The sequence below is a fragment of the Leptopilina heterotoma genome, unplaced genomic scaffold, assembly GCF_015476425.1.
Source record: "Leptopilina heterotoma isolate Lh14 unplaced genomic scaffold, ASM1547642v1 Lhet_169, whole genome shotgun sequence".
Classification (NCBI taxonomy): Eukaryota; Metazoa; Arthropoda; class Insecta; order Hymenoptera; family Figitidae; genus Leptopilina; species Leptopilina heterotoma.
In genome coordinates, this window is record NW_025110885.1 from 321,278 (window position 1) to 335,910 (window position 14,633).

General features: G+C 31.7%; 2 protein-coding genes and 1 long non-coding RNA gene across 9 annotated transcripts in view; 1 reads left to right on the top strand and 2 right to left on the bottom strand.

Moving 5' to 3' along the window:
* Window positions 1–5,839, bottom strand: part of LOC122499508 (D-2-hydroxyglutarate dehydrogenase, mitochondrial) — a 48,751-nt gene extending 42,912 nt beyond the window's left edge. For 2 of the 4 annotated variants that reach the window (XM_043607902.1, XM_043607903.1), the window contains exon 1: window positions 2,939–3,254. The gene's annotated coding sequence lies outside the window, so the exon portion shown is untranslated. Of the gene's footprint in view, window positions 1–2,629; window positions 2,710–2,938; window positions 3,255–5,712 lie in introns of those variants that run through there. The other 2 variants (XM_043607904.1, XM_043607906.1) reach the window with 2 other exon arrangements.
* LOC122499506 (polyhomeotic-proximal chromatin protein-like) lies at window positions 814–11,311 on the top strand. Of its 4 annotated transcripts, none has more exons than XM_043607898.1 (14): window positions 814–1,040; window positions 3,835–4,485; window positions 4,578–4,754; window positions 5,174–5,560; window positions 5,732–5,939; window positions 6,013–6,239; window positions 6,465–6,921; window positions 7,088–7,263; window positions 7,520–7,817; window positions 8,364–8,618; window positions 9,250–9,354; window positions 9,485–9,626; window positions 9,738–9,918; window positions 10,067–11,311. In XM_043607898.1, the coding sequence occupies exons 2-14, from the start codon at window positions 3,940–3,942 to the stop codon at window positions 10,295–10,297; spliced, it is 3,390 nt and encodes a 1,129-aa protein (XP_043463833.1). In that variant the 5' UTR covers window positions 814–1,040; window positions 3,835–3,939; the 3' UTR covers window positions 10,298–11,311. The 4 variants fall into 4 exon arrangements, with proteins under 4 accessions (XP_043463833.1, XP_043463831.1, XP_043463832.1 ...); XM_043607896.1 differs by having other exon boundaries at window positions 815–1,040; window positions 8,361–8,618; XM_043607897.1 differs by having other exon boundaries at window positions 815–1,040; window positions 7,523–7,817; window positions 8,361–8,618.
* A 1,010-nt stretch (window positions 11,312–12,321) lies between these two features.
* LOC122499515 lies at window positions 12,322–13,665 on the bottom strand. Its single transcript, XR_006301341.1, has 2 exons — window positions 13,195–13,665; window positions 12,322–12,894 (listed from the first exon to the last, which is right to left on the bottom strand). It is a non-coding gene; the product is annotated as an uncharacterized LOC122499515 (long non-coding RNA).
* Window positions 13,666–14,633: the final 968 nt, after the last annotated feature.

Genomic DNA, 14,633 nt, shown 5'->3' on the forward strand with positions numbered 1-14,633 from the left:
AAGATGTTTTAAGTAACTTTGTAGTCACTTTTCAGATACTTAATTTTTGCAGTGTTTATATTATGAATCTAGTTGATGTGAATATGGATCTAAAATCCCCAATTGAAATGGGGGTTTATCAAGGACCTGAATAGTTTTCCTAGTTACTAAGTAAGACCCATGCAATAGGGTCTAAAAGATGCAATTTTTACACGGCTAGCAACAGTAAGAACTATAGTTAATAAAATAGTGATTAAATAATTAAAATTAAAAAAATAATAATAAACAAATAATATTCCACCTGAAAATATACTCAACACACTCACATGACCATCATCAGATTTTCTCAACATTCAAACTTTCCAAGACTGCATGCCTGTATTGGGGTTCGAAACCTGCTGATGAAAGGAATGCAGGGCACCCCACATGATCACTACATCATTGTATCTCGTAAAGGCTATGCTGCGAATTCTCCAACTGGACTATAGCGTCTCACGGACGTGTGCAACCCAGGGGGGAAATGTTCAAGTGTTGGTTCGTTAGGGCCGTAACGATTGAATGCCTGTTTCTTTACCTGTGTGAGTACCGTTAGTCGGCAGCAGGCATGCGCCCGTAAAACCCCCATACCAGAAAGCTCCGCCTTTCGAGACGACGACGATACCTCTGGGATTTGTCCGCGTCGGACCAATCATATCATCCTGGCTTTGAACACTAGGGCCAGGAGTGAAAGGCCAGGGGGTGTTTGAAATACGTAGAGGGGCTTGAGTTTCGTGGTACATCGGGGGGAGAAGGGCAAGGAGATTTCAGTGTATACCCGAGTGGGAACAGGCCAGCAGACAACGAATACGACCACCAATGCTGACAGAAGCTTTGCGACCAAGTCGATTTCTCGTCACAGTGTAATTATCAAGTGTTAAAATAACCCAGGATCTATCGAAAAATTCATACCAACATTCAGGATTTATTGGATTTAAAGTGTTTTTATAAGAGTGAAGTGAAGTGTTGTTTTTCATGAAAAGTGTAATTCAAAACGTGCCTAGGTGTGACTGCGCAGACGCAATGTGAGTATCCACTGATTGTTAGCGACCATGAGCAAAACCGTCTATAGCATAGAGCTTCAGGGATGTACTAACTAAAAGACTTACGTGAAGGAGAAAGTTTGTGTCTGAAACAGGAAAATTTCATTTTATCGAGGGCGTCCTGTATTCTTCTTTATTCTTCAAAAAATCAGTAAATTTTGCAATCTATGTGTTGTTATCAGTTGGAGGGACGCTCTCTGCCCTCGGTAAATTCGCGCCCCTTGGGCTTAGCCTTCAGATATATGTGCCATCATGTTTTGGGGAGCCGCGTGCTATTCTTATCATTATTATTATTATTTTTGCCATTATGGCGATATATCCATGAAAGCGAGTTGGCTGTTCAATTCCCCCACAGTTTCTCTGTTCGTTCGGCTCCCTCTTTTCCCTTCTTCTCTCCCCCAACGTTATTTTTTTTTCTCTCCCCCTCAATATCTCTTTCGTGATCCCTCGTTCCCTTGCCTTCCTTTGAACCGGTCTTTCCCGAAGACTCCCCTACCCTCTTCGCTCTACTAATTATGGTGGTCTCTACATGGACGACATTTTGTTTTGTGACATTTCAAGATGGAACGCCACCAGTTTTCACTGGGTTCGAAATCAGTCCACTGAACCCTGACGTCACTATTGTATGGTATAGAGTGCCGCAGGTTCCGCTCGACGTCGCCAGTCTACAGTGGACTTTTTTTTCCTTTTTTTATTTCTGTCTACTGACGCCTGCTGAATGTTGCTCTCTCCGAATTCATTTATATTTCGTCTCATTCCTATATAAAGTAGAGAATTTTATTTCTATTTGTTCTTTCTTTTAAATTTTCTCCAGGATTTATATTTTCCAGTAGCGTGACGGAAATGATAGCGTCATATGAACAATCCATTTCAGTAGGATTTATTGTTAAAGTTCCCAGACTAATTCGCTTCACAAACTGCGCGGTCAGTTCTGTTTTAAAGGGGTTAGTTCAGAATGATGAACACTTTCGAAATCGTAAAATATTGATTTAAATTTTCCCTTTCTAGAAGAAAGTATAATAAACTTACACGTCTATAGATAATTGCGAGTCATACAAACAATGTTTGTCAATTGTTTTTCTATGAAATGAATTGCAAAACAAAATTGGCTGACTTGAAGATAAAATGAGCACCACTGTACCCACAATAATGGCTCGATTCCTCGACAGTTTCCCTTTATTTCATAGAATCGACCCTATGCGTCTTTCCTTAATTAAACGTTTCCTTTTTCCTCACCAAACGAAACTAAACCCCATCGTGAAGATTTCTACTCCATTCGAACGAAGTAAACAAGAACAAACAATGATTTTCAGCAACGCGTACAAGTGCCAGAGGCTCTCATAAGTGTCGAAAAACAAAGAAACACTTTTTTTTTTATCACTTCCAGTTTTCCTGTAACCTACAACTCATGTAGATTTTGAAACTTAAAAAAAACCATCAGATATGTAAAATTCACAATTAACATACAAGACGCCTTTTGTCGAATCCTTTGTCTCATTTCGAGCCCTCAAAATATTTTTGCTAATAAACAAAAAAAGGAAAGTCGAAATATTTTTATAGTTACATTATACCTGGAATGATGTTTTTTAGAATCTTCTATCTAGTTTTCAAAGTTTACAAAAAACAAAGCTATGCCAATGACAAGGACTGAACTGCATATGTATTTGCACTTGAGATAACCTCTAATTTCTCGGAAAGATAAGAATCTTTCCAAATATCTGTTTTCATCTTATACGATATTTTCAATTTTACAAGGATAATAATATTCATTAAAATATTCAATTTTTTCCAATCAACAATCTTGACTAAAAACATTCGTATACACAAAGGTGTGAATGTTAGGTTAGGTTTGCAATTTTGTAATAATTTCATAAACTCACCACAAGAAAAAACGATTCTTTTTTTATCAAAGTCTCTCGCTGACTAATGCAATCAAAAATATTGCACTCTATTGCTACAATATGTACTATTTACAGGGTATTTGATTAATTTACCGGAGCACTACATTCACACTGAACGCTATCACATGTACATATACATGAACTGAATAAACTGAACACATAAGTTACAATCACCAATGAAAAACGTATTTAATTTCTAAAACTCTTTTATTTCATACTTAAATTTAACTACCAACGCTTATAATATAAACAAATTTCATTTTTTCTTAGAAATAATAGAAAAATAACTAAAAAATGACATTAACCTCAAAATTAAAGCATTTCTCGGAAGAAGTCCCAATAATGGTAGATTTAACTTTTTCGCGGGCAATTCAAATCGTAGAATAGAAAAATGTTTTAAATTAATAAACAAATCTTCTTTCACATGAACAGAAAATTAAAAAAATAATTTTTTTCAAAAAATATTCTTTTTTTGTTAAGAAATGAATTAAAATTTAAAATAATAAAGGTTGTATGTGACATTTATAGTCTCATAAAATCAACGAAAGTGAAAATAAGAGAGAAAAAGTAAATTATTAAGTCAATTCTGTTTTCATAATTTGTTTTATCCTCAGTTTATATTATTTCTGTAATTTTATTTATTATTTAATGTTCTTAAATTATTAATTAATGTATTCGTGTATTCTTACTATTGTTTTCTGTATTATTTTTTAAAGACTTCCTGAAGAGGAAATCGTATTGATTTCGAAACGTAGGAGTATTTTTTCGTATTAAAAACCACTTGTCCGAATATATTCATGTAATTTATTACCTACTATTCTAATAAATAATTAATTTGTCAATTATCAACTAAAGAAAAATCCTATCTATTCCAGGTAAATTAAGATAGAATCTATAGTCCAAAAAAAGGAGATTCAAACTAAAGAATGTGTTCGAGATAAAAAAAGAAGTCAAATTGATTGAAAAAACTAACCGAAATCATGACGGACGTAAAGCAAATTGAGATTTCGCAATCTCAACCTCAGCAACAACAACAGCAACAAGCTCAACAGCAGCAGCAACAACAAATGATGATTGTGACACACGAAATGCAACAGCAAAATGTTCAACAACAACACGTACAACAGCAATCGCAGGCTGTTCAACAACAGCAGCAAGTACAACAACAACAACAACAAAATCAACAAGTACAGCAAGTACAACAGGTACAGCAAGTTCAGCAAGTACAACAAGTCCAACAAGTTCAACAGCAACAAGTGCAACAACAACAGCAAGTTCAACAGCAACAACAAATGCAAGTACAACAAGTTCAGCAAGTTCAACAGCAGCAAGTGCAACAACAACAAATGCAAGTACAACAGCAAGTTCAACAGCAGGTTCAACAACAAGTACAACAGCAAGTTCAGCAGCAAGTTCAACAACAGCAAAATCAACAACAACAGCAGCAGTCAAATGGTCAACATAATGTCGTACCTACACAAGTTCAAGTACAACCTCAAGTTGCAGCCATTATGCCTCAACAACAGGTATGAATATTCTTTTAACTTTTTTAAATTTAGTACCTTTTTTACTGAATCAAAAAAAAAGTGGCAAAGTTTTAATGATTTTTTTTAAATAGGGCGGAACGACAATTACGACAATGGCTGCTCATCCCCAAGCTGTGCAAGTTATTCAACAACCGATTCAAAGCCAAGCCTATCACTTACAACAACTGTACAATACTCAAGGGGGACCTTTAATCATGCCAGGGAATTTAGCTCTTCATCCTGCTGGAATCAATCCATCATCTATTCAGGTAAATTAATATCTCTCTAAACTGTCAAAAAAAACGATTCATATCCTTTAACTAATAGAAAAAATTTTCTATTTTAATATAATTTAGGAAGTCTGCTGTTGAAAGTTAAAACCTAGTAACCGCATTTTCCGTAAGGTTTATAGAACTTGAAACTTAAGGAAAATGCGGTTACTAGGTTTTAACTTCGAACAGCAGAAGTAAAAAGAAAGAATTTATTTTCTTGAAAATCGGCATTTAGTTAAAAAGACCCTAAAGTTAGGGAAAACTTATTTTAGTTGAAAAGTCCCTGAAGTTAGTCAAAAACTTATTCGCAGTGTTTAGAGATGAAAATGTCACTAATTTCACTTCTTTACTCGTCAATAGTGTGAAATTAGTTTTTAGGGCACTTTTTAAACCTAAAATCTTTCAAAAACAAATAGTTCCTTTTCGCTCCTGGAAGAAAAAACGACTATCGACGCCAACTTCAGACAGCTCAATTGAACGGGAATTCTGATTGCGAAGAGAAACTTGAATTTCAATATTCACAGGTGATAACTGCGGGTAAACCATTCCCGTCGGCAACGCAATTAACGCCTCACATGCTAACCACAGCATCCAATCCTGGACAAGGTGGCGGTCATCCTGGATCTGGTGGAACCAAAGTCCAAGGATTCCTAACTGGCTATTTACCAGTACCTACTTCGACCGCTGGAGGTGGACAAACCGTTGTGTTCGGTCATCATGGAGTTCTTGGCTCACCACAGCCACCACAGTCCATGCCCCAGCAACAACAGCAGAACAACAATAAACAGGATCAAGTACAAAAAGTGCGAATTTATTTCATTTTTTATTGTTGCTCAAAATCTCATTGTAGAGTTAGTTTAAGTGAAAGTTAACTTTGATTAAGTGGAAGTTAAACTTTGGTTCAGTGGAAGTTCACTTTAGTTTAGTAAAGTTTTTTTTAAAACAATTCACTTACCGAATTCCTGACGATTTAGTACACTGCCTGTGCACCTGGAACACCTTCTGGAGGACGAGGTGGAGGAATGCAGTTTGCTCCCTGGCAATTCGCCCCACAAGTCGCCTGGACAGGTTTGCAATCGCCAACCACTCTCTTGACTGCAGCACCAAACCAAATATTCATCCGAGGACCAACGCAGCAGGATATGTTCATTCAAAATCCTCAACCGATCCAAGCCCACAATGGTTTGTACTTCATCATGTTCTGAAACTAAACAAAAAATAAAATTATACATGACTGATAATTATTCCTTTTTAGCTCTAGCTGCGCAGCAACAAATTCAAGGCATGCAACAAATCACAACTGCAAGCGGAAAACCGCGAGTAATGGAAATTCAACAGCAGCCACAGCAACAAGGAAAACCAAGCTCTAGTGGACAGAGACCACTGAGTATTCTTCCATCCTCCCTACAAGGATTACAAGCCGCCAATATCCGTCCTGCCAGTTCCGTCTCCACTCAAACAGTTCACGGAGTACAAACAACGGTATACTTTTATAATTTAATTTAAAAAATACATCCTGAAAACGCCATAAGTTTTTTTTTCCTTTTTCGCTTATTTATTAAATTCTCAGTGTCTACTGATGACTCAGAGAAATTGATAAATTTATTATTATATTCTTTTTGCAACACGCGACACGTGAGGGAAGTTGTTTTGTTTTTGAAAAGATAAAAAATGTAGAGAACCGTTTTCGATATTTTTTGCATTCAGACTGGCAAAGGAGGTGGCGGTGCTGGTAAAGGCCGTGGTAAGCCAGTGGTTCGCACAAGTCCCGGTCCAAATGCTGCAATAGCAACAACAAAAACCGATGCGGCTAATCAAACTAAATCCAATGTACATCATGCAACTATGATAATGCAACAACAACCTGTCGTGAGCAATAGTGGCGTCAATAAAATACTTATTACTGCAAATACTTCCGTTGCAACTTCTGCGCAACCACCTGGCTCACCCATGTCCACTGCTGACAAACAAAATTTCGGCCCTCAAAACAAAACAGTTATGCAATCACCACAACAGACACAGCAGCAAGTACAACAAACAATGCAACAGCAACATCAACAGGTCTTCATTCAACAGATGCAACATATCCAGCAACAGCAGCTCCAACAACAGTATCAACAACAGCAATCCTCTCAGCAACAAATACAACCCAAACCAATGATGGGTGAGTGGCAATTTTCAAAGAATAATTCATATTGCAATATCCAATTCAAAACAACTAAAATAATACTAATATTAACTTCTCTTGATTGATGTAATAATAATTATAATAAGCAAAATAGAAAAAAACGATAACAATTGATTGACCGAACTGTTTATATTTTTTCCAGGCGGTATGGCCTTGCAGCAGCAACAGCATCACCAACAGCAGACGAATGTTGTACTTGGAGGAGAGCGACCAATAATGCCCGTCGTCTCGATGAGCGGAGTTGGAGTGGCGACGACTCTGCAGATGAATCAAGTCCCTCAGTCTCCGATGACAACCGTTCAACAACTACAATTACCGGTATGAAGAAGTCTAAAAATTATTCATCACTAGTTCTGCTATATCTCGAGGGGGTTATTTCACGTGACAGCTATTTCTAAATCAAAGCAACGCAATTTGTAAACATAAACTTATAAGTTAAAATAAAATTGAAAACTTATATTAAGACCTGTCACATGGAATTACTTTTTTAAATTCAAAAAATTCCAAACAGAATTTGAAATTTACATTTAAATATAAATTTTGACGAAAAATATTAATCAACATTACAATAAAGCAGCAAACTCTTAATTCGGCAATGATGACGAATCATTTGGTGAATGGAACAACGCAAGTGCACACAATGCCAATGGTAACACAATCTGCGGAACAACCTCAACAGCATACACCTCAACAGCAGGATATCACAACATCTCAAATTGTTGTCACTTCTCTGGATCGAAATCAACAAACGGACACAAATATTCAGACAATGAATCAACAGCCTGTTCCTAGTGAAGAGGCTCTAAAATCAACTCCCAAGAAGAATGATATGCCAATCATTGAAGAAGCACCAATCCCAATGGATACGACAGGTAAGAATTTGGAGAAATCTTTGTGCATCAACAAAAATTAAATTCACACTTTACACATGAGGCTCAACTCCGCAACGTTTTCAAAAACGAAATATTTTTCAACTTAAATTCATCTCTAGTTTTCGTGTGCTTAGATTTTTAAGAAAAATTGTGACTTAACAAACAATTGCTCAAAAATAACGTCAATTTGAAGACAAAATTAAATACTCGTAGCATTTTTCGTTTTTAAAAATGTTGCGGCCTTCAGCCTCATCTTTACACTTTCTAATTAACAACACGTCTACAATACCTAAAAAACCAGGAAATGTCGGGAATTTTGTTCCATTTTTACTTTTGAATATTGAAAAAAATTGTTGTTCTACATAATAGTTTGACAGTATTTTAGGTGTAAATTAATATCGAAAAGAGTAAAAAGAACCAAATAATCAAAATATTTTTCAGACTATCTGTAGACAGTCAGATTAACTTTTATGCAAACTTTTGAATTTGTGAATGATTGAATTGAATATGACACACGGAATTGAAATTTTCCTTTATTTTTAGAAGTGGATCAAAGTAAACCTGCCTTGAAGGAGGATGTGGAAAGTGTGACAGGAAAATTAGATGATAATATGAATAACAATCCATTGGCAGGTTTGGCGACAGCTGTCAATTCAATAACGAATGGAATAACCGGTAGCGAGGAATCTACGGTTCCAATATCATTGCCAATGAATGTTAATAGTAAACAAACTCCGTTGAAAGCGATGGTGAAACCTCAAGTACTCACACATGTGATCGAAGGATTTGTGATTCAAGAAGGTAAATTTTACTCTTTGCTTATTTGCCTATTTGCTAAATTGCAGATCTCGGATATTATGAATTTTTCACCTTTTTCAAATATTTTTTAATAATTGCGATTTTTTGGACTTATTTTCAAAATTTGCGACTTTTTCGACTTTTCTACCAAGTATTGCAACAAAATACTTCATTTTTATTATATATAATTGAATTTTTGTATTTAAATAATTCAACTCTCGAAGAACTATCAGAAAATTATTAAAAACGTTTGATTTAGAGATGAAGTTTAGTTAAAAATTGTAAAAAATAATTGAATTTTGAAAGAACAAAAGTTGCAATTTTTGAAAATTATTTTTCAGAACGTTTTAAATTGAAATTTTTAAAATTTTATTTCTCGAGGAAAAAAAAGAAGTATTTATTTAAAAAATTATTGAAGTTTTGAATAATTGAATTTAGAAATCAGGGAAATGCAAAATAAAATTTTTGTAACAATACTGAATTTAATAAACGACTTTTTCGACTTTTTTGTATTTTTAATCGACTAAAACGAGTTTTTTTTGCGCCTTAAAGTCGATCCGAGACCTGAAATTGTGATTAAATTTTTTTGGAAATAAATTTAAACAATAATAATAAAATAAATATGATTTGACAGCTTCTGAACCGTTCGCTATCAACCGAACAAATCTCAATGGTTCCCTGAGTCAAGATTCAATTTCTAATCGCAATAGTGAAAAGGATGGTTATGAGGAGCCACCAAGTAAGAAAATTTTTACTTTTATTTTTTATTAGAGATTTTTTTGGAAAACGAAAGTAGTTTTTCTATTAATTTTTAATTAAGGCATTAAATAAAATTATATTTACAAATTTTTCTTTAATTTCAATTCTAGGAAAGAAAGCTAACTACACAAATGACGAAAATATGGAGAATAATCATAATAACAAATGTGAAGCCTGCGGAAAACAAATGGATGAACAAACTGGAAAACTCAGGAAAGACAAGAGATTTTGTTCATCAATATGCGGAAAGAGGTATGTAAATTATAAATATCTTCACTGAAATTAATCTCAAAATAAAGTTTAAAAATAAAGATCAAATTGAATTGAATTTTATCGAATTTTAAATCAAATTCTTTTTTTCAGCAAAAAACGAGAAAATAGGGATCGTGACGCAGGAGAAAAACAATGGACGGAAATGGAAATTGACGCTAAAAATAATGAAATGGAAGCAATTAAGAAAAATGGAGAGGATAAATCATTAACGACAAGCACAACGCCGAGTATAGACGATTCTTTACCAAAAATAAATCCTGTCAAGTGGACGGTAATAACTTTTCTTTAACTCTTGTAATATTTTCGCATTCTTATTGCAAACAAAATTGGATTTCTATTCATATTGTCCTTGAAATTATATTCTACTGTCTAATTCAAAAGGAATTGAATAAAAAAAATAATTTCTTCAATTTTTATAGGTAAACGAAGTCTGCGATTTTATTCGAAATCTACCTGGTTGTGCGGATTATGCAGAAGATTTTGCCATTCAAGAAATTGATGGACAAGCATTAATGTTGCTGAAAGAGGATCATCTCATGTCAGCAATGAGCATTAAATTGGGTCCAGCATTGAAGATAGTTGCAAAAATTGATTCAATGAGAATTGATTCAATGTCCAGTATAAGCCCCGTGTCGAGCAATAACATTTAAGTGTATAATTCAGGGATAGTGCAAAGAAAAAAAGAAAAACAATCTTGAAAACGTTTTTACAAAAACAGGGTTCGAGGATGTTCAAATTGTTAATATTGTTAATATTTATGAAATTCAGTTGAATTTTCAAATTTAATTTAAAATTATTTTTTTAAAAAAAAATTATATTTCGAGTAAACTTTTTCTTTTCTTGTAGAACATTTTGGACCATGTTTTGTGATCATTTTTTATCAGAAGGAATCTCGAACAATGATAAATAAACATATCTAGTGATTTAAGTTCGAGATTTAAAAAGAAAAAATATATAAAAAAAAACTTTTGTGACTACCGTGCGTGTATCGGAAATATTTTTAAAGTCAACAACTTTAAAATGTGCGTCAAATTCGTTGAATACGAAAAGAACTGAGTTCTGAGTCTAATTTTTAAGTTCACAACAATGTACATATTATAGATAAGATGTTTATTTAAAAAAGAAAATGCAAATTTTATAGAAAACACGAGTATAGTCAAAGATAGTATATCTGTTTTCGTGATTTACTTTTAATTGATAAAAATTAATGAGGCAGCTGTTTCATTTTATTTTCATTTATTTTAACAGTAAAAACAAACTTGAATTAATTAAAATGCATTTAGTTTATTCGAAATAATATCAAGATAGTTAAAAAAAAAAAACGAAGTACTATCTTCGATATGTCATGTGAATTCTTGTCAATAGCAATCTAATAATTATAAAATAATTTTAAGCTTTTTTCAAATAATGCCGAATATATATAAATATATATATTTACCTTTTATACAAAATTTGCGTAAAAGTTCGGTAAAGATTTAGATAATGAAAACACATTTTTGTAAGTATGTCTTAAAACCGTTAAACTGGTAACACTGTACATAAACAAAAAAATTGCGATATGTAAATCCATCATCATTTACAAACATTACTCAGGGTCTACTGTTTTTTCTACACTCCTTTACACATCTACGTATGCATCAATAAATATTTCTAAGTTTTTTTTACAAAATGCTCTTTTAATTTAACTATAATTATAGTAAATCATAAACTAAAAATTAAAATTTGCTTAAAGTCCGTAAAAGTCAGTTTTTTCGAAAAAAAAGGTCCGTAAAGTCCGTAATTTGAATGAAAAAGGACAAAAAGTTCGTAAATTGTACGATATAATTTGAAGAATTTCAGAGAAATTACAAATGATTGCAAAAACTCAATTATTTTCAAAAATAATAAAATTCTTCGCTGAAATTCAATTATGTTCAATAATTTTTAAAAATTCTCGTCAAAATTTCAATTATCTTTACAGAAATAATTAAATTTTTCTCCAAAATTCAATTATTTTCAAAAATTTTAATCAAATTCTTGGCAAAATTTCAATTATTTGATTTAAAAATTTTCCTTAATTCAATGATTTTTAATATCTACTATTTTAATAAAATTTTCCAACAGAATTCAATTATTTAAAATAATGTTTATAAAATTCTATGCAATCATTTAATTATTTACATAAAATAGTAAAAATTTCACTGGAATTCAAATTTTTTAAAAATTTCATCGCATATTTAATTGAAGAATTTACGAATAATTGAAATTTCGTAAAACTAAATAAAAGAAGAATTTTATTTAAAAATTCTTAAAAAAAAAAAATAATTAAATTGAAATGATGAAAATAATTTTGAAGAAGTTACAGTAAAAATATTCTTATAATATAAAATAATGATTTTATCTGTGGACCATCTTTCTATTAATTGTTATAAAACAAGAAGAAATCGATGTTCGATATCTTCATGTTTTATAGTTATGAAAAAATTAAATTTAGGTATAGTTTTAAGTGAAATGTTCTTGGACTGATTATTTTTTTGTCAGTAATTGGTTTGTAAATGGTCCGTAATTTTTAATTTTCGGTCCGTAAAGTCCGCATTTTTAAATACTTTCACTTGCTCAAGACCTGTTTCTCTGATGTGACACAGAAATTTTACCAAAATCTAGCAATCATTCATAGGAGAATTTGAAAAACTTATTTTTGTTTTAAGTATTAAAAATTTTTATTAAACATAATTTAATCTCTTTTCTAATCATTTTTATTCTAGCATTTCCTAGTTATTAAATTAAATTCTGAAATAAACTTTTAACATTGATTATGGTAGAATAACCCTTGTTATTATTACAATAACCCTTTGAAACGAGGAAATACAATTAAACGAAGAAGAGAAAATCTCATTCGAGTAAGAGAATATATGCTAGTTTGGAATTAGATAACATGTAATTTTATAAACTAATGACTGTGAAAGATTTACTTTCATAACTACGTTGCAGAAAAATCTTCTTCTGTTGCTTTTCCTTCAGCAAGAAATTCAGCTTCAACTTTTTCACGTTCAACTCTTAAGGCAGGTGAAACATTGAATTTAAAATTGTAAAATCTTATGCAGAAAATCACTCCACATATACCAGAGAAAGCCCAGATTGTTTTAATAGCTCTTCTATGGAGGTTATCGTAAAATATTGTCTTCCTTGACCTTGACATCTTTGAGTCGTTACAGTACTTAAAAGTTTATCTTTTTCCGAAATGTTTCATTAAAAAATTATGTCTATCCTAAAAAAATTGTTTTAATAAATAAGGTTATAATTTTTTAAGAACTGTATTTACAGTAAAAAAAAAATATAAACTATTGAGATTTTCTACAATTGCTAAAACACTTTTTGAACAAATAGTTTAATTTTTAAATTTTTATTAACTAGATAGTAAAATAATAATAAACTGTGAAAATAAACTTTTTAAATGAACCTTTTGCAGTATAAAAACAATACAATAAAAAAGATTCCTCAAAAATTTAAAACGTTTATTTGTAAAATATTGAATGAAGGGCTATAGAAATTTTTTGTGCCTACTTACGTAAATTGTGAAGAATTAAGAACAACGTTATTGAGTAAATTTAAATAATAAATAGTTCTTTCTCTCCATTAAATGTCAAAATTAGTCAAAAATTAAAGGGACATTTGAAATATAACCTTAAAATACAAGAACAATTTTTTTTGCGAAGTGCGCCGGTTTTCTGTTTAGAGCAACATTCACCAGAGGGACAAATATTTTTCAAAATTTTGATTTTAAATTCTTTTTGTAAACTTCGAGGAACTTAAGTAAAGCACACACTTTATGTAAACATTCAACCTTATCTAGAATTATTTCATTAATAAAATATAACATACTTCGACAATTTTAACTCCGAACATTAAAAAATCTCAATCAATGTTAAAAGTTTACTTCCGGAAAAGTTTTTTGCACGCAAAATATGAGGTTATGTTCGATTTACATTTTCAATTTTTAGTTGATATCGTTGATATAAATGAAACAAATCAATGCAAACAATTTAAACTGATTTTAAAAAATCCTTAAAATGAATTACTGTGTAATAATAAATGATTTTATGTATTTTATTTGCATAATCAATGAGCGACAAAAATAATTTTCTAAGTTCTCGACAAATTCAATGAAAATTGACCCAAATGATAAACAAATAAGATAAAATTGCTTTGCCAATACTTACAGAGCCTCTAAATGAATAAACGTTGAATTGATCACTGAATTTAAAATATTTATATTACTTTTTCACAAAATAAAATGAAAACTAAACACTCAAAGTAAATCAACATTTTTGTTCGACGTTCTCTTTGGGAATGCGCGGGAAAAAACAATTGTTTGCCTCCTACCGACGCCAGGCGGCGCCAACAACCATGTTCTAATTATTGGACAAATTCCCTGACTTTATGAAAAATACAAAACTCCAAAAATATTTCACTTATTAACTAATAATTTCTTCGTTAATTTCAACTTTGAATAATAAAAAATATCCAATATTGTTAAAAAGCTGAATTTCGGAATTGTAGTTATGGAAAATGTGAGGTTATGTTGCCGATATGCACGTTTCCAACTTTTAGCTATTCTTTTCATTATAGAATCGTTATAGTAAAACAATTAATAAAAGTGATAAAACAAACTTTTAAATATGGATTAATTAGTAATAGTAAATATTTTTTAGCATTTTTCGCATAATGACACAATAAAAACTATATTTTTATGTTCTCAACGCATTCAACGACAATTGACACACAAGATACAAATGTAAGAGAAAATTACCTTGGTTATAGTTACATCGCTTCCAAATGTATAAATTCTTCTTTTATCACTGAATTTAAAAACTATTATGTTACTTTTTCGAATAAAACAATAAAAAACTAAACACACAAAGTAAATGAACACTTCTTGTCGACCTCCTCCTTGGGAATGCGCGGGAATGAATGTTGCTTACCTACCACGAACTGCAGATGGCGCTT

Coding starts and splice junctions, on each gene's coding strand:
- LOC122499506 (XM_043607896.1), top strand. CDS start 3,940: ATGACGGACGTAAAGCAAATTGAGATTTCGCAATCTCAACCTCAGCAA. Junction 4,486..4,577: donor CCATTATGCCTCAACAACAG/GTATGAATATTC, acceptor TTTTTTAAATAG/GGCGGAACGACAATTACGAC. Junction 6,240..6,464: donor TTCACGGAGTACAAACAACG/GTATACTTTTAT, acceptor TTTTGCATTCAG/ACTGGCAAAGGAGGTGGCGG.